The sequence below is a fragment of the Pezoporus flaviventris genome, unplaced genomic scaffold (assembly GCF_033815535.1).
Source record: "Pezoporus flaviventris isolate CSIRO_AGI_PZ_B2104156 unplaced genomic scaffold, CSIRO_AGI_Pfla_v1 ptg000018l, whole genome shotgun sequence".
Classification (NCBI taxonomy): Eukaryota; Metazoa; Chordata; class Aves; order Psittaciformes; family Psittacidae; genus Pezoporus; species Pezoporus flaviventris.
The window spans coordinates 354312-378531 of NW_026892566.1; the positions used below are offsets into that span (position 1 = coordinate 354312).

Here is a 24220-nt window from a genome sequence, read left to right on the forward strand (position 1 = left end):
GAAGAAAAATAATTCTCTAAAAACAGTTTATTCTAAAAATTGGCACATCTATGAAAGATTCCTCTGAAAAGACTCTATTCTTATGAAATGTAATATCTCTAAAATGTCCAAGTTCTCAGTTCTGAAGTGTATGCCACTGAAGACTGCTCCACATCATGTGAAAAAAGATGCAATGAGCAAGAAGCGGCAGATTTTCAGCAGATAAATAGTTTCAGTGACTCTGATATTACAGAACCATAGAATCATATAGGTTGAAAAGTACCTTTAAGATAGAGTCCAGCCATTAACCTGACACTGCCAAGTCCACCACTAGACACTGTCCCTAAATACGTCTTTTAAGTACCTCCAGGAATGGTGACTCCACAACTTCTGTGGGCAGCCTGTTCTAATGCTTGGCAATCCTTTTTTCTTCCCCGCTGACTCATCTTTCAGCACATGAGGATGGCCCTATGTGACCATTCTGAGGCACTTCTGTGATTTCCAAAACATCAATAACTTGTGTGTCTTTGCTGTCGCATGTATCTCCATCCCCTACCTCCACTGAGACAACAGACTGAAGGACCTTGCGAGCACACTGTCCCTCTAGCATTGACATGCTGGCTGCAGGCTTATCTCTAGTGAGCCTGATTTTATCCCTCTCCCCCTTCAAATCTAATTTAAAGCTCTTTCAATGAGCCCTGCAATCTCCTGTGCAAAGCTCCTTTCCCTCCTTTGAGACGGGGATACTCCATCTGACACCAGCAGCAGGCCTAGTGTCGTGTAAACTGACCCATGGTCAAAAACCCCAAAATTCTGCAAGTGACGCCAGGCTTCTTCCCCAGTAGCACCAGAGGTAGTTGCTATAAACTAGCACTGGTATTTATTAATATCAGGCATAATAGGGCTGAACTCATGAGAAACAAGGTAAATGTACTGTTCAATATTCTTTTTTAAAAGGAAGTTTGGCTTTGAAAAGTAAAAATATTCTTATGCTTGGATAAAAGCACAGGTGGAGATGTCTAGTCCCAGTCAAACTGAAAGATAACTACAAACCACATGTATATCCCCTATGTAACATGAAAAACATGTATATCAAATGTTTGCAAATAAAGTGTCAAAGTAAGACAAAAGTGACAACAAAACCACTTAAATGTTTCTACTTAGTTACCTGTAAAGATTTTTAAAAGTGCCAGGTAATTCACTTCTTTTTAAAGAATAGAAAAATATGAAAATTATTTACTTAAGTAAATGTAGAAATCTAGACCAGTGCAATGTGAATTACAACAGTTAATTCAGTTATTTTCCTAAAGGCATTAGTTCAGTATATTTTCATGGTTTTACAACACAATGTGATTAAACCTTACTCAGATGATGTCCTTATTTGGTACGTGCTATCATGAACACCTGGCAGCGCAAATCCATGCTATCCAAATGAAACATAAGAATAGATGGGTGAAGGGTGAGAGTGGAGGGAAGAGGTGAAACAAAAGGTAGATCAGAAAAATTAACAAAGCTGATTGTTGCATTTTGAAACTATCTTTTCAGCATGTAAGCATTTAAAGTTATCATAAATACAAAATGTAGTAAACATCACTATAAAAATTTGTTGGTTTTAACTTACAAATCCAACATGTGCATTTAAACATCTGAACACTAGCTTACAAAACATGTTCCAAAGGCAAACAACAGCACAGCAGGATACAGCCCTATCCTCTCCTCACATGCATTTCTTTAAACAAATTACTCAGCCAGCCTAATCTGAAATACAAACATCTTCAAAGGTTATGACCATCAAGGATTTTAAGCCACTTATTCTGTTTTCTTTGCCTGTCTTTTCTTAACACCATTATGGTGCTGTTCAGAAGATCGGTCACAGACTGAAGAGCCATTGGAAGATGCAGCACCTTCACCCTTCATTTTGGATGGTGCCTTTTGCAAGCCAAAGAACATACGACCTAATGCAGCCTCAAGGGGACCAAATGGAGAAGCTGCAGATCTTGTCAGCATCATTGTTACCTATGAAGAACAAGGAGCAAGTTACAAGTTTTAATGATTCCTTATCGACTGAAAACAAGTTCAAAGCTGAATAGATGTATGGCATTTCTAACTTTCTACACAAGCATGAGGCCATACCACCAAGAACTGAAACACGTTCACTTTAGCTTGAATTGATCAAAGAATGCCTTTCTTTCTGACCTATTTTCTTCAGAAAGCTATATAAAAACAATGCACACACAAAATTTTCTGTCAGTTTACTGAAATCATCCTAAATCACACTTAATGTCATACAACTAAAGTGAAGAACAACTTTTATGTGTAAGTTTGTACTTTGTTCAAACTGGAAAAACTGGAAACAGAGTGGCTATTTCAATTTAAAGAATGTAATGTGTAAGCACCTAAATATATACACACAGCCAAACTTTAGTTAAAATTCCAGACAGCCACTCTCCTTCCATAAAGTTGAGAGATTTAGGTGGAAATACCTTACAATACGTAACTTAGAAACAGGATAATCTGTTTTGTAGATCCAGGTACTGGACAAGTATATGGCATATAAACATGGACATGTTTATATGGCAACCACTTCTACAGTTTTTAAAGACATGAAAAGTTGATACTACTACAGTACTATGCACGGTCTGCAACTGTTTCTTTATTACTGAAGTGGTTGCTCAAGTTCCTGTTTGTCAGTATGACCACCAGTTTAAGAACTTAATTCCTTCAGTGCAGCCTGACAGCCAGCTTCTGAAGACAGCTGTAATTTTCACTTCCAAAATAATATTCCTTTCCTTCTCTATTCCCAGTATTTCCTTTACTGGGCTAAGTGGAGACTCATAAGCATCAGCTTGAAGCCTTGGCTCCCTGAACCCTAACTTCTTTAGAATTAAACTTGTCAGCTACTTCACAGAAAGGAGACTAACAACCACCACTTTAAGACAGTCTCCAGTTTCTTCAGCACCAACTCTGAAGCTCTTAAAATTACCATATATCTACTAACACAGAGACTACACTTTCTTATTAACTAATAATCCTGAAGACAGGCACGATCCTGGAAATGAAAAACTGGAGGGACTGAAGGATTCAATAGAGAACTAGTATCTATTCTATTGTAAACGTAGTTATAGCTACTTCAAAGTTGTTTTGATATGCTTTCTCTTCCCACCTAAACACTTAGTTGCAAACACTTTAAACTAGATGAGAACCTAGTTGGCTTATTTTGCAAAAGCACAGACAACTGCACAGATTTAAGGAAGGCATTAAGCAGCTAGCAAAACACAGAGAACAAGTATCTTACTACAAGCATAAGCTTTGTTTGAGATTTATGGACATACAAGCCTGACATATCAACTGCTGGGTTCCAAATTCCTGAAATTTTATTTTATTTCCCTTCCTGCTCTCTCACCCTGCCAAAAGTATCAGGAACAGATCTTCTGTTCTGCTCACACATAGAAGACTAAACACACATTTCATACTTCAGTAGAAGCTAGCCTTCCCACCCAGAACCATGCATTCTAACTTGCAGTAGAATGTTTGAGGGCATGTTTTTCATATAAGAAAATGAAATAAAATATTTTCTGTTCTTCAGTTATTTGCAACACTTTCACATTCTTACCTTGGAGACAACAAGAAAGATGGTGTATAAAAACATGAGGTTGTGCCTTGCTATTGGCAAGTACTGGCTGTGTTGCAGGGTGAAAAGAACTGCTCCTATCAAAGTTACCTTCACAGGGCTGGAAATAAAAAAATGCAAGTTAATTTCTCTTCTCTACAGTGAAAAGAATAATGCTCTTAGTATGCAAAATAATTATTTCTAAATAGAACTAATGAAAACTTTTGGTAACAGTTGCTAGGTCCAAAACCCAGCTATGATTAAACTAAGACTACCTTTATACATACTATTACTATGCTTTCTGTCCATAATATGGACAAGCATCAAATTCAGCACTACTTTAGACACCCAGCAAAAACACATTTGAGAAATCCTACTCAAATCAGTGCCTCTGTTCAGACTTTACACATCAGTTTGCTCCCTTTCTTCCTCTCCCAACATATCTTACTGAAGAGTTAAATCACGAAGCTTGCAGTGCTCTGGCTAGGCTTAAAAATAGGTTCCTCTCCTATTCAGCCCTATTCCAAGGGTTTGCTTAAAATAACTGGACACTCTGGCAGTTACGGGGTTTTAGTCAGCTTATGCTTGGCCTGGGCCAGGCCTATGTTACCAAGTTTTGCCAGCATAGCTGTGTTGACATGAGCGTGCAAACATTTACATATTCTAGCTATCTCACTATGGTGGTAAATCCATTGCAAAGTATACAGTCAGGAAATAAGAGAACTTTCATGAATTATCTGAAGTCATCTGAAGAGAGAGCATTAATATACTGGAAGAAATATTCTCTGCTTTCTTGATCTGCATCTACATGTGACATGTACAGGTGACATTCCTGTTATCACAGAACATCTCATTGTAGACACATTCTTCACTGTCTTTTCAGTAACTCCAAGATTTACTGCATCAACTTCCTGCTCAGAAAGTCAAAAAAACCAACTCTGTATACAAGCATTTTATCCATTCAACTTTGTAACTTCTGTTCAATATTCTTCAGCTTCACATATTAAACAATTTTTAAAAATCCTTTTTGAGTTACTCTGAACCACATACACCATGGAAAAGGACGCTATATGCAAACAGTGCCACAGTCAGTAAGCATTACTGTAGTGTTGCACCTGTATTATTTGGGTTTGCAGTGCCATTATTGACAGTGTCTTCTTCCTTTTGGAAGCTTGCTTTCAAGACTGCTACTTAGGCACTGAAAAAGGGAGAGAAATTACAAATACCTGGAATTTCAGAAAAAGCCAACAACCAACAAAAGCCATAAAAACTTGAAATATTGCCAAAGGAAACGTTACAAATATCTCTTCTGTTATTCTGTTCCTAAGACTGGCTGCAGAAAAACAAGATAACTTTAAAAAATAAGTAATTTCTAAATTGCTGAGAGTAACATAGGAAACATCAAATGAATTTTAGGAAATTACCACAGTGAGCTTATCTTGACTTACAATAGTGGCTTGCGGCTTTCTAGCCTGCCTCAATTTTCATTTTACTGTACTAACTAAACTGGGAGGCATGTAATATTCCCATTCTTTGCTTCTGCAAGAGAAGTAGGATTTTCTATTTTGCAGTATATTTTTACTATATTGACCAACCAGTGTGCAACTTCTCAAATAACTGATATCTATGGAGGAAACAGTGCTGGCAAAGAAAGTAAAAATGATAACGCTTAAAGGAAGCCATCTTAGTGATGCTCAGAACATGCACCAAAAGTGCAGACTTCATTTGGATACTTCTGGTACTGCTGTCCTTTTATTCTGGATAGAAGACCGTGTCCCTATAAAACAAATTAAGTCAAAACTGCTTTCCAGTCAGTCCTACTGACTCAATACTGCTTTTTGATAAATAATTTTTGTTGACTTGTGTTCCCATTTGGTGTTCTTGTGCTGTGAACCTAAAATTATTAAAACATCTAATAAAATTAACGACGATCACTCACTAATCTCTCACAAGATACACACCAAAAGATTGAATAGAAACGTATCTTTTAATCTGAACCACTAAAAGTGAGTGCCAGCACAAGGAGTTAGCAAAACAAGAGTTAAGGTGTTGCAGACTTTTTAAAAAACTTACTAGGACATCTTCAGTAGTTCATTGGTTTCAGGCTTCCATACTCCTCTCACCAGCTGCTCAAAGTTGGAAATTAGGCCACCACCAGCTCCTGAAACCACAGAGATTTACCATAAGACTCCTCTGACTGCTGCCACTACTGCACAACCTATTATTGCACCCAGCAAAACGCGTTACACCAGGTGCCAAATGTGGCACCCAAAGCTCAGACTTAAAGTGACTAATCCAATCTTTTACTCGTGCGTGACCTGAGCAACTACATGAAATCTCAGAGGTTTAGCTACTTAGTGAGAACCTCAGGTTTACCTTTATGTGATAGCATCTGAACTGATGCACTAATCACTAGAAGCAAATGCCTGAATTGCCAAAGTAAACCTCCAGAGAGGCTTATATAATTCCATTCTTCACATCATCATGTAAGCACAGACTGTCTCTATAAACTATAAAAACCCTATGTGAGAAAAGTGCGTATGTATTTGTACATTAGAAGAATACAAGACATGAGGATGTGCTGGACACTCTAGCCAATGAGACTGATCTGTATTATAACCTGGGAAAAGAAAATGATAACACATGTTGTTTCCCAAAACAAGAACAGAATCAAGAAAATAAAACCCAAGATCTGCACTACTACTTCCTGAAGTGGTTCTAATGTGACAACAAATACAGCTGCTAGGAAGGTAGCTTCCAGATTAGTATTTCAAACAGCAGGCAGGCAAGAATTATGGCAGGATCATGGAGCAGAATCTCCTGGAAATCATGCTAAGGCATATGAAAAACAAATAGGTGGTTGGTGACACCCAACATGGCTTCACTAAGGGCAAAACATGTCTGACCAATTTGGTAGCCTTCTATGATGGGGCTACAGAACGGACGGACAGGGTCAGAGCAGTTGATGTTGTCTACCTGGACTTGTGCAAAGTATGTGATACTGTTCCACATGACATCCTTGTCTCTAAACTGGAGGGACATAAATTTGATGGACAGACCACTCGTTGAGCCATTGACCACATGCAGAGAGCTGCGGTCAATGGCTCAATGCCCAATTGGAGACGGGTAACAAGTGGTGTTTCTCAGGGTTAGGCTTTGGGAACGATCCTGTTCAACATCTTTGTTGGCAACACAGACAGTGGGATTGAGTGCGTCCTCAGTAAGTTTCCTAGTAACACCAAGCTATGTGGTGGTTGATATGCTCAAGGGAAGGGGTGTCATCCAGATGCATCTGGATGCTTCTTGACATGCTTGAGAGGTGGGACCATGCCAACCTCATAAAGTTTAACCAAGCCAAGTACAAGGTCCTACACCTGGGTTGTGTCAATCCTAGGCACAGCTACAGGTTGGGTGGAGAAGGACTTGGGGGTGTTGGTCGATGAGAAACTTAACATGAGCCAGCAGTGTGTGCTCACAGCCCAGAAAGCCAACCATATCCTGGGCTGCATCAAAAGGAGCGTGACCAGTAGGTCAAAGGAGGTGATCCTGCCCCTCTGCTCTCATGAGACCTCACTTGGAGTATTGTGTGCAGTTCTGGTGTCCTCAACATAAAAAGGACATGGAGCTGTTGGAACAAGTCCAGAGGAGGGACACAAGGATGATCAGGGGACTGAAGCACCTCCTGTATGAAGACAGGCTGAGGAAGTTGGGGCTTTTCTGCCTGGAGAAGAGAAGCTGCATGGAGAACTCCTAGCAGCCTTTCACTATCTGAAGGGGACCTATAAGGATATTGGAGAGGGGCTCTTCATCAGGGGCTGTAGTAATAAGTCAAGGGGTAATGGTTTCAAATTTAAGCAGAACTTCAGATTAAATATAATAAAGAAGTTCTTTACCGTGAGGGTGGTGAGGCACTGGAACAGGTTGCACAAAGAACTGGTAAATGCCCCACCCCTGGTGGTGTTCAAGCCCACACTGGACAGAGCCTTGGGCAACATGGTCTAGTGTGAGGCGTCCCTGCCCATGGCAGGGGGCTTGGAACTAGATGATCTTAAGGTCCTTTCCAACCCTAACTATTCCAAGATTCTATCATTCTAAGAAGGTTCACTCCTATGTTTAAAATCAACTAATGTTACAACTGAAAAAGCTAATGTAACAAGCTCTCTCCTTCAGCCACATGCAAGAAAAACATGCAAGCTCTGGGAAAATATGCTGTTGGAAAATTTAGTAATAGCTCTGAAGCTACATGGGCTATCTCTTCATTACCATCAATAGCCCATCCTACAAGTCCTCACAAGACCTTCTGGAGGGATAAGATGAAACTCCCTGAGTCATTCAATGTCACTCTTAATCTAGGCAGAAAAACTGCTCTACAGGCTTTTCCCTTGAGGGGATAACAGACTGTATTAGGACTATCGTATCCAGCACAGCAAGGAATGATGTTACAATTATGCTGAAGGGCTAGCCATTTAAATGACACTCCAAAACATCACAGTCCATCAAAACAAAATGTTATGCATGTTACCTCTGGCCCAGCCCACAGCTACCATGACAAGCCAGGCATCTTTGAAGTGACTGTCTGCATGCGCAACGCCACCTGTTATCTTCCATGTCCTAGTCACTTCTTTCATTCCTGCAACCAGAAGCCGAAGAGGCAGAAAGGCAAAGCACCGACAGAACAAGTCTTGTGGGCAGTAAAACACAAAATACCTGCAAATCATGAGAAAACCCATTAGTGGCATTCAAATGCTTTTGATAACGATTTCCCTTTCTAATTTTTGGAATATGACTAGCAATGCGTGATATACTACTGATAACTTACTTTCTTGTGTGCCAGACAAAACAAATTTGAAATGCTTTTGAGCATGTTCAAGCTCTTGCATCAAAATCATCATACATTACTTGAAATTGTTCTTACTGATCTATTGTCCCAGAGGAAAATCCATTAAAGTACACGAGAAACAGCTTTAAATTTTACATAGTTTTACAGCTTACATATAATGTTTTTATAACTCAAATTATTAAATTAGTGCCTGACTGACTTTGTGTGGTTTGGGTTTTTGTGGCTTAATTTTTGTTTGGTTGAGGCTTCTTGTTTGTTTGGTTTGGGTTTAATTTTTTAATAGGATTACAACAGGGTGGTAAATTACATGCTGACACCCTGCTTTCAAATTGATACATACAAGGAATTATATAATTTCAGCAAGAATGCCTCCGCTAGCTAATGTCATGCTAGATGAAATCTACATCTATTTTCAAACACATTTCACATCTTAGTAACCACCAGTTCTAGCTTTTCCAGATTGCCAATTACAAGTGTATTTCTTTTTTGAAAGCACTGGCAGCACAGTACACAAAATGTAATAATATCTTTTATCAACTTGCTTTAAAAACAAAGTAAAGATGGCTAACAATAAGATGACAGTAAATTTTAGAAGATTAGATTATGTGGTGTTTCATTTTATCTCTTCGATTATAAACAAAAGGCAGTTCTTACAGAAAAATTCAAGGTCTCAAAAAATATTCAAGATTCACTATCCAGATCATTTCAGCACATGAATAAGAGAGTAAAAATTAATTAAAAGCAGAGAAATGCTTTAAAAAATGGGAAGGGTACTTTTCATTTCCTTAAAAAAAAAAAAGAAGGGAAAACCAACCAACCAAACAAACAAATAAAAAAATAAAGAAGAAAACCAAAACCCAAAACCACAAAAACATACTTGCCTTACAGCTTAGGCTTCTGAGCTCAGTCCTGTCCACCAAGAATTTCTAAGGCTGTATCCTTCTCTTGTTTACTCAGGCTGCAATCAAAGATGCTCCTCTCATATCTAGTTTACTTCATTAGCACTACTAGCCGACACCACAACTAAGAGGAGTTACACCTCATGGTTACAGATTAGAAACCAGGATGGCACACAGGGTTTGGGGTTTTGGTTTGGTTTGGTTTTGGGGGTTTTTCTTTTAAAAAAAAAAAACAAACAAAAAACAAAGAAGCTTATCCTTTACAGCAGAATGCCAAGAAGCTTCCTCCCCAGACAGGCAAAGTTTAGCGGAAGCCCTATCCTAGTCATGTATTTTCTTCTTTTGCAGCGGATACAGTACCTTGCTGCTGCAAAGATCTAAAGCACTTTCAAGACCTCCCAGACTGGAGCATGCAAAAGCCAATTTCTCACATACAAGAAACTTACTGGAATTTACATAATACTAATACTGCTCTGGTGTTAAGTTTTAGCTTTAATTTTGAACTACTTATATTCTTCCTTTTTCTTTTTTAAAGCCAATTGCCAAGCTTCAGTTGGTATGAAGTCAAAGATTATAAGGAAGTTCTTCACTGTGAGGGTTGCCCAGAGGACTGGTAAATGCTTCACTCCTGGCAGTGTTCAAGGCCATGCTGGACAGAGCCTTGTGCCATGGTCCAGGGTAAGGCATCCCTGCCTATGGCAAGTGAGTTGGAACTAGATGATCTTAAGGTCCTTTCCAACCCAAACCATTCTATGATTCTATGATTCTGTGTATCAAGAGCACATATTTTAATGGCCACTGCAAATAACCACTTAAGCCAGTACTCAACACATAGCACTACTTAGAATTAATTGCAGTATGTCGGTTTAGGTCCATGATGTACAGGGTAACGACTGAACCTAGCACTGCAGTTGCACCACGGCATTTTTTTCCCGCAACTTCTGCTAGCAATACTTGCTAACAGCAGATGTCGCTGTCCTACAGACTATTTAGGAGCATTTCTCAAGCACGGCACAACCCCTTTTATTTTCCTGGTAATTTAATTTCACGTGATCTGGGACAGAGAATGAAAGTCATTATACTCATGAAGAGAGAACTTCGTAAAACTAGACGCTTAAAAGGTTTCATAACATTCATAATTCCTCATTCATAGCAGTGCACAACATCATCCATGAGGATTATTTTTGCACAGCAGATCCCATTTGGCAAAGTTAAGTTCAACAGAACCCATGTTCTGTTTACGTGTACCCCTAACTCGTGTCATTTCTTAAAATAAGCAGCAGCATTGCCCACATCAGACTAATATGAATCATAAGCAGATTTTGTAAGCTTTATTAATACCACACCATATACTGTGCATTATTCATTCCGCCTATTTGCCTAAATGAAATCTGTCGGCTTATACCGCAACATGAGGACCAGAAGGCTAGATACACGCAGACAAATAGAAAGACTTACTTTCATTTTAAACAAATTTGCAATTATAAAACCTAAGCAGCTACAAAGAACAGATACTAAAGGATTTCAAGCAGATAACACTCTTCGAAGATAGGAGATTTTTAAATTCAAAAAGCCACTGCTGCTCACCAACTTTGTTAAATTTGAGGGTTTCTTCAAAGACCACTTTCTGTAACAAATGAACTCCACTGGAAGGCAACATTTATATGAGCCTCCAATGCTTTTTTAAAAATTCCAAAACAGGCCGAATTGCTGCCTTGTTCACATACATGACTTCTCATTCAGCTCCCTACTGTCTTCCACTACAAGGACCACCCATTTGGGAAAAAGCAAAATCTAGAGTAGAGAGGAAAAAAAAAAATTAAAAAAATGTCAGGAAGCAGAGGAAGCAGAAACTAGAGAAAAGGAAAGAAGATCAGTGTCTTAGACCCAAGTTACAGAAAAGTTCAAAATTTTTTACATCAGCCAGGTTCTGGTCTTCAAGAGCTACTGCTGAAAACCTAGACTACGTTTATGACTTACCTATATCCACAAAAGTCCACGTTATTCCAACATTATTCAGCTGTTGAACTAGGAAACTCGGAATACTACAAAAAGTTTAGTCTAGTGACTAGCATCTGGTTATACACAGCCTGTAAGAGTTGTTCTCTCGAGCATTTTATTCCTATAGGACAGGATCATAATAGCTATTCTGCTGCACTGACTTTCCGGATGAAGAGACAGCAACCAAATCCATAATATTTTTAATTTAATCTTCAGGTTTATGCAGAAGCTTGATGGTGTATCAGTTTACAAAGTATAGTTTCATCAGAATCAATACTATTCATCTAACTCAATTGTGGCTGCTTACCAGACTGAAGATGCCAGTAGAATATTTGTGCCCTTTGCCAGAAATCCTACTGGAGGTTCTGCAAGCATCAATGAAGACAAAACTGAACCACCAAAGCAATGAAGCATAGCACTAAACCAGCAGGCAATTGGACTTCGGACTGACACTTCCACGGCTCCTGAAACAAAAGCAAAAGATGCATAAATAGAAACTGTATAAAAACAATTGAGAATCACACCATGTTTTAAAATTCAGTATTTTTCAAATCATTGGTTCCTCTCGGTAATGAAAAATTCTGAAGAATTCTGTAGGTTTTCACAGAAATACAAATTTCAGAGTACTCTAACTTAAGAATATGCTTAAGTGAAATTAAATAAATGAAAGAGTGACATTGTGTACTCTGAACGTCTTTTGTGGGCTGGTTTATTAACTGTCCCGCTACCAAGAATAAAAAGCTTTCAGAGCATGGGTAAGAGGTCTCATTGTTAATAATCTGGCATAGATTTATAGTTGCTTTCAAATTTGTATTAAAAATACACAAGTGGCTTTGCTGACCTAGATCAGATTGGTATTGATTACTTTTGGGTGGTTATTCTACAAATTCCATTTCTGCTTTTGAATCCAAGGTCACTGTTTTCCCTTTTCATCATAACACCCCACTGTGTCTGCTGACCAAAGTGAAAGCAGCATCCAAAACAATTATTTACCAGTTTCACTTGCTATCCTGAACACAGAAAAAAGATCACCTGAAGCCATAATAACACATCTAAGTTTCCTTTGTTACTAAAAGCTTCACAGTTCAGTTTGTTATCTTCGCAATTAATTATTTTTTTAAATTACAACTGAACTATGTCAAAAGAGTATTCTATACTAAAAGATTATGCTGAGGGCAATCAGAAGCCTTAACCAGTTTCAGGGGGAAACAACACTTAATCAAAGCCAGAAATATTCTCAAGAAATTGTTTTGACTATTCCCTTCTATTTCAAAAGACTAATGTTGCCCAAATTTCCCCTTTACACATATGCAGCGCTCTGTTTGCCTGAACTAGTCTCCATAGTCCAAAGGCTGAAGTTCACAAAAGCAGAGATGAAACCTAGTGTCTGCCCCAAAATGCAGTTTGACATATGTTCCCAATTCAGAGGAGAAGGTTTTGTTTTTTTTTCAGGCATTTCTGTGGGAAAAAGAGCTTCTAACCAAAGATGAAAGCTCAAACATATCAGAGAAAATACAGCACTCTCAATACAATTCACTTCATAGAAGAATATTAACATGATTGTTCCAGTTTTAGTGGTGACACAGCTATCATGTATTCCAGCACTATCTAAATTCCTATGTAACAGCGAATTTTTAAAAAATGAGCACTCACAAGTACTACAGAATATCTGAATATAAAATAACATCTGATTTTTTTTAACTATTGTGTAATTTATTTTCCATACTGCAGTACCAGGTGCTCCAAGTCAGTTATGCTCATCTTCGTGATTGCGTACCATCCCTTCTCCAAAGTAGCCATCAACTGTTTGTGTGCATAACCTTAAGAGGAGAAAATTTTAAAGCATGCTAATGTTACTTAACTGCAAAAGTAAAAATATAAAGCATACCATTACATCCAGATCCAATATTAATGAATGTGGATCTGTTTTCACCAACATATTTGAAAAGGGTAAGACACTTACCATACAGTAACAGTTCATGCTTACTACATGGAGGTTTCCTCAAGAAAAAAAAAGGAAAAAAAAAAATGCTGACAGCCATTGCACTAAAAAAAAAACAAAAAAAAACAAAAAAAACCCAACAAAACTATATCAAGGAGAGACTCACTGGTCCAAAAGAACTGCAGTAGGTTCCTCCTCACGTGTAATAATTCTCTTGTTTGATGACATGGACACAAGCACTACTACAGAACTACTTTAGCTTGAAAGGACTAAATTCCCTTTGATGCAACAAGAGAACATCCAACTCCCATGTTTGTCAGTACTCTGTTGAGTAATTCCACTAAATGCTGCTGTGGCATTATAACACAAAGTGACCTTTTATTCTTCACAATAAAAGAATATTGAGAAGAAATATCCCAAACTTTACAGGACAATGAGAAAACCTGGCTAACAACAGGAGTGACTGTAAATCACAAGTGAACATGGGCTGGAACTGGGGAATACTGCCAATAGATCAGTTGTGCTATGCAGAAGCTTTAACTCTGGAGAAACAATTTTGCTTCTCTCCTACACACTTCGTTAAAATATTCATGTGATTTTTCACTTCCTATACCAAAGTCCGGATTAAAAAAAAATTAATTAAAAAAAAAAACAAAACAATGAAATATTGCAGTTGTTCTAAAATTAGTTAGCTATCTGCTCTCTTTTCAAATCCATTCCCCTGCCCTTCAACATCACCACTTTTCTGCTCTTCCTTTTACCCAGAAATAGCAGCAAGTGGTTGCAGTTCTGAGGACACAGATAGGAGTTACTATTATTATTACAGATTGCTCTCTGCGAACAAGCTCCACAACAAAGCACATAAATTTATTCATTAAGCTATTATGTGTAAAAGAATAAAACACTTTACTGGACTTCCAAGATGTTTTTGTTGGTCAATGTTAGAATTTTCTTAGCTCAAATACCATATTTAACAATTCATACCTTCTTTCCAACAAGGAACATAACCAACTTAGAAGGCAATGAGACAAAAAATGCTGAACCCAATTTAAAGCTTATCTTAGTGTTGGTAACTAAATTACAACTGGGATGTAACCTTTCAGAAAACAAACTCAGTTTTAAGTGGGTCACGTATTTTTAAACAACTGGTCATTTATATTTGTCCTCTGATGCATCCTGTAAAACTAATGAGGCATCATAAAACCATGCAAAACATGATCTGCCAAAAGGCCATTAGCCCTTCAAATGGTATACTTTAGAAAGAAAAGATAAGGTTTCAAATGCAAAGACTGTTGTTGAATATAGTTTTAAACATTGTTTCTACACAATAGTTAAAAAAAAATGAAACCAAAACCCAAACTCTTGCCAGCAAACTATTTCTGTCAGCAGGATAAGATCTGCATTAATCTTTTCAAAAGGTTCCAAATAGGTAATAAGGAGCACATACCCATACACAACTAAACAGCAAAACAGAAGAACATACAGAAGTTTTTTCTAGCACCCCTGCTGAACTATAAATAATAACATCAATTAAGCGAAAGGATTTACAGTCAGATTTAATTTAGCAAAACTATGCCAAAAAAAAAAAACAAAGCAAAACCAATTGTCTCCAAATCATCAGAATCATTTAATAGAAAACTTGCAAGAACAAAAACAGCACATTCCTTGCAAATATGACACATCTTCAACCCTGAACACCTTTTGCTGTTCCTTTGTCCCAAAAAAAATAAAATTGCCAAAAATTGCCAGTTCTACAACTGACCAGAGTTACAAATGAGCAACTCCTAAGCAATCCCAAATGAGCTAACCAAAACTCATAGTTTAAAACATGTGGAAAGCAACGTGGAAAAGCAACAAGGCAAAGTGCCGGGTCCTGCATTTGAGCCACAACAACCCCATGCAATGCTCCAGGCTTGGGGAAAAGTGGCTGGAAAGCTGCTTGGTGGAAAAGGCCCTCGGGGTGCTGAATGATGGAGCTGAACATGAACCAGTTTGTGCCCAGGCAGCCAAGAAGGCCAATGGCATCCTGGCCTATATCAGCAATACTGTGGCCAGAAGGGCCAGGGCAGTGATCATCCCCCTGTACTTGGCACTGGTGAGGCCATACCTCGAATCCTGTGTTCAGTTCTGGGTTCTTTACTACAAGAAAGACATTGAGGTGCTGGAACAGGTCCAGAAAAGGTCAACAAAGCTGGTGAAGGGCCTGGAGCACAAGCCTTATGAGAAGCTGCTGAGGGAACTGGGAGTGTTTAGTCTGGAGATGAGAAGGCTCAGGGGGGACCTTACCACTCTCTCTAACTACCTGAAAGGAGGTGGTAGTGAGGTGGGGGTCAGTCTCTTCTCTCTCGTACCAAGCGACAGAACAAGAAGTAACAGCCTCAAGCTGCACAAGGGGAGGTTTAGACTGGATATCAGGAAAAAATTCTTCACCATAAGGATGCTCAGGCATTAGAACAGGCTGCCCAGGGAAGTGCTGGAATCACCATCCCTGGAAGTGTTCAAAAAACATCTAGATGCCCTCAGTGACATGGTTTAGTGGTGGACTTGGCAGTCCTGGGGTAACAGTTGGACTTCATGATCTTAAAGGTCTTTTCCCATGGCAGGGGGGGTTGGAACTAGATGATCTTAAGATCCTTTCCAACCCTAACTATTCTATGATTCTATGATTCTAGTTGATTCTATGATACGATTCTATATTGGTTATCACTGATGTAGTTTGCCAGCACTCCCAAGTGAGCAGGAAAATCCAGCTTTTAGCCATTTAGGACTCGCAAAGTCCCAGTTAGTGTGAGTCCATCCATGATACAAATACCCTAATCCGATTTTAAGAGGGGCGAGTGGGGGTTGATATTTTAATGAGACCAGTAATCTGGGATAATCTGGCTCTGACTTGAACACATGCTTCTTGTATCACCAGCCAATTAAGGTTACCCAGTTACTATTCTGTGAAATATAGCTACTGTTTTAAGTTTCCAGAAAGAACACACAGTAATGCCTAGAGAAAATAATCAATGATAATAGATCCATCCCGAGTATTTCATAATGACTGTTTTTTCAGTTTCAATTTAATGCTCAGTTCAAGCTGCTTGCAAGGGAGCAGCAGACCAGCATGCAGTCACCTGAATCACAGTTATTAATGCAAAGTATTAGAGAATACTCAAGAGTTCTGAACTTTCCAGCTATTCCGTCAAGAAGATAAAAAAAATTATTGGTACGGATCTGACTGGACTTCTGACAGTAATTCTACCGTCCAGAAACGCTGCCTCCAAAAAGTTATCCTGAATCTAGGAAAGCAGAGACACTCCTCTCATACTGGTCTTTAAGTGTGTCCACTCCAGAGGAAAGCCTAAAGGAAATGCATGATAATGTCAAATACCCTTAGACAGGAAGTCCCTTTTTTTAATGGAAAAGTCATATTACAGTGCTCCAGGTCAGCACCTAGAAACAGTATCAGCAGTAGTAACAAAATTTGGTGAACATGCTAGCATACATAAGCATTTTGTATCAGTCTTCACATCTGACAAGTGCACTTATTTAGCAGGAAATGTACATTCACCTTAACAAGTATAGAAAGGGACAGAAGAACACATTCTCACTAAACAAACAGCACAGAGCCTTAAAAAGAGCTCCCAAAGCTACACTATACTCCTGAAAGCCAGCTTGGTTTCCTACACATTTATCAGCCAAGATGCAGAGTTACTGTAAGTGTCCAAAGCCACATCACAGGTAGTTATTCTAAATATTAAAACAAGGCTAGTCTCTACCTTTTATGACAAAAAAAAAAAAAACAAACTAAAAAACAAACAAAACAAACAAACAAAAACAAAAAAAAAAAACAAAACCAACAAACCAGGTTTGGGGTTAACAACCACAGTGCAAAAGATTTTCTAGAAAAGATGATGTAGAGATTGAAGTGTCATTATGTGCACTCATACAATATCCAAAATCCTATTACTGGGAGTGAAAAGCTTTCCTAATTTAATTTCACAATGTGAAAAGTTGCTAACACACAGCCTGCCCATTAGACTTCCCAGCTATGTTTCCTGGGAGACAGAATTGCTTTAAGAGCTTCCTGCATATCCAGGGCATGTGAATTATATAAACCTATTAGTTGAGAACCTCTCTTCTCACTTCTCAGATGTGGCACCTGAGAACAAGTTACTGGCCTGTGATCTGCATTTACCCTCTGCAAGCATAATCCTAACTTCGGGCAGGTTCAGCCCTTTTATTCTTGTAACTTTTAAAACTCTCAACTGCAAGGTTTCCAGCAAAACTCTTGGCCGATTTCACCAGTGCCTCTAGTCCTGAGAAAGCAAGGAAAGTTTGGCGGGAGGCTTCCTATGTGGCTTCTGCAGCCAGTAAGACATTATTTACGGTCAGATGGACAATGAACACTGCAGACAGTCTTAGGGACCGACAGAGAAGTCCCGGGTTCTGCTGCGGGGAGCGGCACAAGCTGAGCCAAGGCAGCAGCTCTGCGTGCAAAGCTGAAACTCTCACACAGGGCTGTCACTCCGGAGGCCACGAAGAGCGCTGACAAACCTCTCGCTACCTCAAACGAAACACAAGCCCCCCTGGAATTTTGTGAGTGTAGCACAGTAACAGCTTTAGCCACTCGCCCTCATTAAAAACAAATACAATTCAAAGGTTGTGAGTTAAAAAATAGTACAAACCTCTCCAGCATCTTCTAGGTTAAAGATGCCGGAGACACCTGCGGCTCCCGCACAGACCCAGGGGCAAACGCCGGTCCCACCGGCCCCGCCCGGTCCCCCCAGCCCATACATGCTCCCGGCACCCCGGCTCCCCTCAGGTACCCCCCGCCACCGTGCGCAGTGGCCACCCTTGCCCACCCGGGGCTAGGACGGCAAGAGAGTCCCCAGCCTCAGGCCTGGGCCAGCCGGGGTGCACGGAGGGAGACATGGAGAAACACGGGAGGACGCCAGGGGAACAGTGGGGAGCGGGGACAGCTCCGTCCCGTCCCGCCACGCCGACCGCTCACCCCGCTGCTCCTTCACCGCCATGACGGAGGCCACATAGTGCGCCAAGTCGAAGAATGGGAACATGGGCAGTCGCGAGAAGAGCAGCGGCACCTGCCACAGTTCCATGGCCGGGCGACAGCGAGACGGAGGACTCCGAAAAACCTACACAGCACGGCGGCGGCGCCGGCCGCCTCAGCGGAAGCTTGGCCCCCGTCGGCCGCCGTCAGCGGCGGGGCGGAGCGGGGCGATCATCCGCTTTCAGGCCGCCGGGGGACTGAGTGTACGGGAGGAATGTTAGCTTAGGGCTGCGAGTATTTGGGCTCACCAACGTTGGTGCTCCGGCATATGGAACATGTGGCCTTTCGCGGCTTGATATCATCTGTTTATCACATGCCTAATAATTACTGGGATATTAACGTGTACTAGACCCTGGTCAGACCTCAGCAGAGACCCCTTTAATACATCTTTACATAGAATCACAGAATGGTTTGGGTTGTAAAGGACCTTTTGAGATCATCTAGTTCCAGCCCTCCAGCCATGGGCAGCGACACTTCCCACTAAACCATGTTGTCCAAGGCTCTGTCCAACCTGGCCTTGAGCACTGCCAGGGATGGAACATTTACCACTTCTTTAGGCAACCCGTTCCAATGCCTCACCAGCCACACAGTACTTCTAACCTGAACTTCTCCCGTTTTAAGTTTTAACCCATTACTCCTTGTCCTATCACTACAGCTCCTAATGAAGAGACCCTCTCTGGCATATTTGCAGGCCCACTTCAGATACTGGAAGACTGCTATGAGGTCTCCACTCAGCCTTTTGTCCAGGTTTCAGCCAGTCTTCATATGGGAAATGTTTCAGCTCCTTTATCATCCTCATGTCCTCTGGACTTGCTCCAACAGCTCCACGTCTCTTGTATGTTGAGGACATCCATTTTGATAGTGAAGGCTATTGTTAACGGTTTTGTTTTCTGCAGGTAGGTCTCTGACCAATTTTACATCAAGCCTACAGTATTTTCAGCAAAAATAGTTTGCTCATGAGCTTCTCAAGCGGAACTTTTATCAGGTATCTAGTAACTCTGAGATACAGGACATCTGCGTTTTCTTTGGCCACCAGACTGGTGATAAAATCAAATTACATTGATGTGACACTGTTCTTGATGGACCCATGTTAGGGGTTTGTTGGTCTTCTAATTTTTTCAGCTTACTTTTTTTTTTTTTTTTTTCCCCTGGGGATGCAAGTTAAGTTTGACTTAGTCTGTTTTTTCTACTAGAGAAAGGCACAATCTTTTTGCCTTTTCCATTAAATTTCCACAAGGTGGTGAAAAGAGCTGTTAATGGCTTCAAGATCTGCACAGTATGGTGAAATTAATCAAGGTAAGTAGTCTAAAAACATTCAACTTCTGTAAGCTCTTTCTAACTTGTGCTTTGCCTACCAAGAGCTAATTTCATGGGATAACTGGAATAACTGGAGCATCATTCTTCATAAAAGGTTTATGCAGGGAAAGATAGAAAGCACCTTAACTTTTCCCAGTATAGTTTTACCTTGCCATGAAGAGTAAGCCATTCTTTTAATTTATTTTCTTCTTATCAGTACCATATTCACAGAATAAGTTCTCCTTTTTCTCAATGCCTCTTCCTTTCTGTTTGTCCAGTGACTCTTTTTGTCCCTAACACTTATGCCATATGCTTACGCCTGCTTTCTATTTTCCAGACATTTCCATCGTGCATTTTATCTACATGAAGAGGTCAAGATTTAGCAAAAGTGATCTCTTACTAGTCTTATTACTAGCATTTCTAATTCTTATTTTCTGTTGTGCTTATGCACAGACATGGAAACCACAGTTTGTTTTTCTAGAGCAGAATACTGCTTTGCCACGTTGACAGATGGTGAGACATAATAAATGAGTAAGCTGCATTCTCTGGCAGAAATCAGTTCAGCATGATTTTGTTTCCCACTGAACAGCAATATGTGTCTACGCAACTGCAACAACAGGAGAGTTACTGGCAGACTTAACACAATGTAGTGATCCTCTTCCCATAGGCTGTAGAAATGCTAGTTTCTAATCCTTGCAGTACTGTTTTATTCCCTCTGAGTGGCATCAGGTTCATTGTTAGAAAGCGAACATGGTTCAGACTACCTTGTGTGTGATCATAGAAGGACAGGGAGAGAAATAAAAATGGCAATGAGGGCAACGAATCAATACTGATACAAAAGTAAATCATAATTTGAGCCAGCAGCATATTTTGCCTGATGGCAATGTCTGCAGTGCAGCTACCGCCATGCTTACAATTCATGGAGGTACACTTAAATTCTCTAAAATGCCAGCAATGATATTGCAACTGGTGCTATCGTGTAGCATATTGGCAAGAGCTACCTGAATCTTTAGTCAGTCCTCAAATACATGCTGCATTCTCTTCCAGGGGGTCCTTAATGCACCTGAAGCATTGCTTTCCAAAGCATAGATAGCTAGTGTGAAACTGGATTTCCACAAGCTACATTCACAACATTTAGGTGGGAAATGTAGGTAAACTGACACAGCTAAACTAAAAGGGAGGTCTGGTGGGTTTTCTACCTCCAGCACCAGCAGGAAATAAGAATAGCAGTTTCTAAAAGTTTGCTGATAACCAGGAAGAGATTCCTGAGATTTTTGTGCACTCAGTATAGCGTCTTAGCAGAGCGTAGGATAGAGGAACCCACCAAGGAACACGGTCTGTGTAATAGAAGTAACAAATAAGAAAACTTAAAATTGGCCATTGATTTTCCAGCTATCCTAGATATTTCAGGAATAATTTAAAGGTAACAAAGGATATAAGCACCCCTGAAATAACCCTATTCATCCTTGGACCAAATACGCTGATGCTGAGAACTGCTGCAGTGTGAGAAATTGGTGTTAATGTGTAAGCTAGGCATATTATGTGTGTGTGACACAATTTTTTGTGGTTTGCTGATTTTGAACTGTAAGAACAGATACCCCATTCTTCATTTCTTAGGAGTAGGCTAATAAAAATAGCTGAGCACATTATGCATATAAAAAAATTACAGATAGACTGATTATTATTCTGCTGTCTTGCATGAGCATAAAGCTCAATATGAAAACAAAGCAGAAGCTTGAATGACTCTCTTGCCAAAGGAATGTTAGCATGACCTTAAAAAAACCCTCTGTAGACACTGATTAGCCACGCAACTTCCACATGCACCCGAGTATTTTTTGGCAGGATTAGTTGTTCTTTCCAAGAGGATGCTGATAAATTAATACAATTTGTTTTAGAAAACATTCCAGCTGTTCATGAAGTTGCCACATTTGTACTTCTGGAACAGCTGTGAAAGCCTAGGATGTTATATGCCTGTCAGCTATTCCTGTTCGCTGCCCTGCTGCATGTTGTAACTGATCCTGGATAAATAGTGGTTCTTGGGCCATTCTAGGCAAAGCTGAAACCACCACATAGCACCTGACAGTAACAAAGAAAGAAGTAATGGAGAGAGTTGGTTTCAAAGTATGTGCATGTCCACATATTGAAGCTCCGCAGAGCATGACATCAATAATCCATTACTTCCTCAATCTTACAGAACCTGTGGATAACGTGAACTAGAGCTGTCATACAGGGTCCATTTGTTGAGTTCATCTCATATGGCACTTATGCTAATTTAGTGTTTGAAAAGCTCTGTGTAACTAGCATAGATGCATGGCTGGTGAAGTTGCTGCTAAGTGTAGAATATGTTTATTTAGTATTTTATTTCGTAATGTCTGGGAACCTACACACATTGACCTGGAGTTCAAAGATGGTGCCTTAGGGAAAAAAAAAAGAAGGAATTCTTTAGTCATCACTATACCTCAAAACTCATACATCTGTATTCCACTTCCCAGATTAGGAAATTAGAAATATTCCTATTTTATGGATTATTAAATTTACTAAAATTTCTTAGGAGATCTCTCAAACTCACTTCTATACATCAGAATCAAGATAGGTGAAATAGAAATCTTTTTAACAAATGAAAATGAACATTCCCATTGTCTGCTCTCATCCTGCCATGTTTTTGATTTGTTGTCATCTGCCACACTACTATTTATCTTCTTCTAATCCAGTTCCCACTGTGCTTATTAGTTTTCTGCCTCATTCATGTTTCCCCATTTTCCAACACCCTCTTATCCCCCTCAACCTGCTTACTTTGATCTTCTAGTAGATTTTCTTCTCTCCCCTCTCTCTTTAGCACCATATATTTACCAACCTTGCCTATTTCTTTCAGTGTCGCTTCTCACAATTATCACACTCCCAGTTTCCCTGACTTTCTTGCTTTCTTCATGCCAACCTTAGCTTTTAGTCATGGCTTAGTACACCTCTAAGTCTCCCATCTCTCTCTGAGAATCTGCCTGTTCATCCAATCTTTGTCATCTTATTCGTGCATGGTTTCAGTGAACACTTATATACTCAGGCCTCACCTATACCTCTGCATACCTTCCAACTTTGTGTTTCACTACTGTTACTCCTTTTCCACAATCTTCCTCCAGCAGGTCACCTTTTCCTGTCTTCTTTCAGGTTTTTCTATGAACTTGTTTGCTGAAGTGCTTTGAAAACTTTGCTGAGAAGATAAATAATAGGAAGCTCACACATCCGTTTATCACCTAACACAATATTACTTCAGTTTCTTTTTATAATATAGATTGCAAAGTGGAGAAATAGGAGTGTTTCTTAAGCAGCATCAGTTAGACTTACATCCACCTCAGACCCCTCCTCCTTCACACCAGACTAGAGTCTCACAAGTATTTAAGAATCCATTTTAAATTTCTGTTCTAAAGTCTTTAGAACAACATCATTGTTTGATTCCTAGGTGAAGCCTGGGACTGGACCCTGGCACAGCTTGCAGCCAGTGCTGCTGGCTCCACCTAGGAGCTCCCTAGCAGATACCTTAGGTTATGTCCACACAATTAGGCAAAGTGCGTGCTTCAGGTTCTTGAGTTACACACTGCATGTATTTTTGTATCTTTATTGCAGCAATTAACTCAAGTCATGATTTCGCATAGAGCTCAGGTGGATACCACCACTTAATTCAAGTAGTAGAGATATGCCGTACAAAAGTTACAGTCTGCAGGGTTGTAGCTGTTCTAGAAATGCCCACTGGGCTCCTGAATGCTTAGTTCCTTTCATCTTTGCTTAGTGTTGGGTTAAACCACTTCTTAGCATCTTGTTCCTGAAGAGTACACTCTTTGAACAGAACTGATTTTGAGAGTGGGCTTGAACTCTTAGTTTTCTATCTCCCAGCTGTGTCATTAAGTGTATCACTAGATGCTTAGTTCACAGGACTGAAACAAATTCAGGTACTCTGTTGATTGAATCAAGGTTCAAAGATGTCTTTCCTTAACAGTCATGACTCGCCTTCAGCGTACACATGGGCTGAGGCAATGGCACACAGGAGTGCTGCAATGTCACTGTTCCCTGGTTGAACTTTTAGCCATTTTATTGGCTTGTGATTCAGCCCTGAAGTTCTAGGCAGCCTCTCTTTCCTCTCATTATATGCATGATTCCTGAAGGTATGTGCCCAATACACCTTCTGTACATTTAATCTCTACACAACTGTCATTGCAATTAATTGACCAGTCCCACTCTATCCACATAAGAGTCTGTTCTGGGTCTGAAAGTTGTGGGCCCACTTCGACCAACTTCTCAGGTTTTTCTTCTGGAAAAATCCATTCATTAATAATAACTGCTAGCTGGTTTCAAGCTTACTGTCAACAATCATTGACAATACATTCTTTATAGATTCCTGTTAGTGTAACTGTTACTGTATTAATATTATATGTAAAAATATTACTTAGGAGTTTCAAATGAGACCAAATCCCGTTGCATTAAACTCCACACAGCAAGAGGAACATCCTTGCTTGGTATAACTCACTATGGCCGTAAACAAAACATTAGGAAAAGCAGTGGCCTAAGCAAGGTCCTTCAGGTTTCTCAGGTCAGAAGAAAGACAAGG

General features: G+C 39.8%; 1 protein-coding gene across 1 annotated transcript; it reads right to left on the reverse strand.

Annotated features, from left to right (window-relative positions):
• Positions 1 to 836: 836 nt before the first annotated feature.
• TMEM38B (transmembrane protein 38B) lies at positions 837 to 18487 on the reverse strand. The gene is made up of 6 exons (XM_061454985.1): positions 18271 to 18487; positions 11637 to 11793; positions 8112 to 8296; positions 5663 to 5750; positions 3593 to 3710; positions 837 to 1995 (listed from the first exon to the last, which is right to left on the reverse strand). Exons 1-6 carry the CDS (start codon positions 18374 to 18376, stop codon positions 1789 to 1791), a joined length of 861 nt encoding a protein of 286 aa, XP_061310969.1. The 5' UTR covers positions 18377 to 18487; the 3' UTR covers positions 837 to 1788.
• Between the last annotated feature and the right edge of the window lie 5733 nt (positions 18488 to 24220).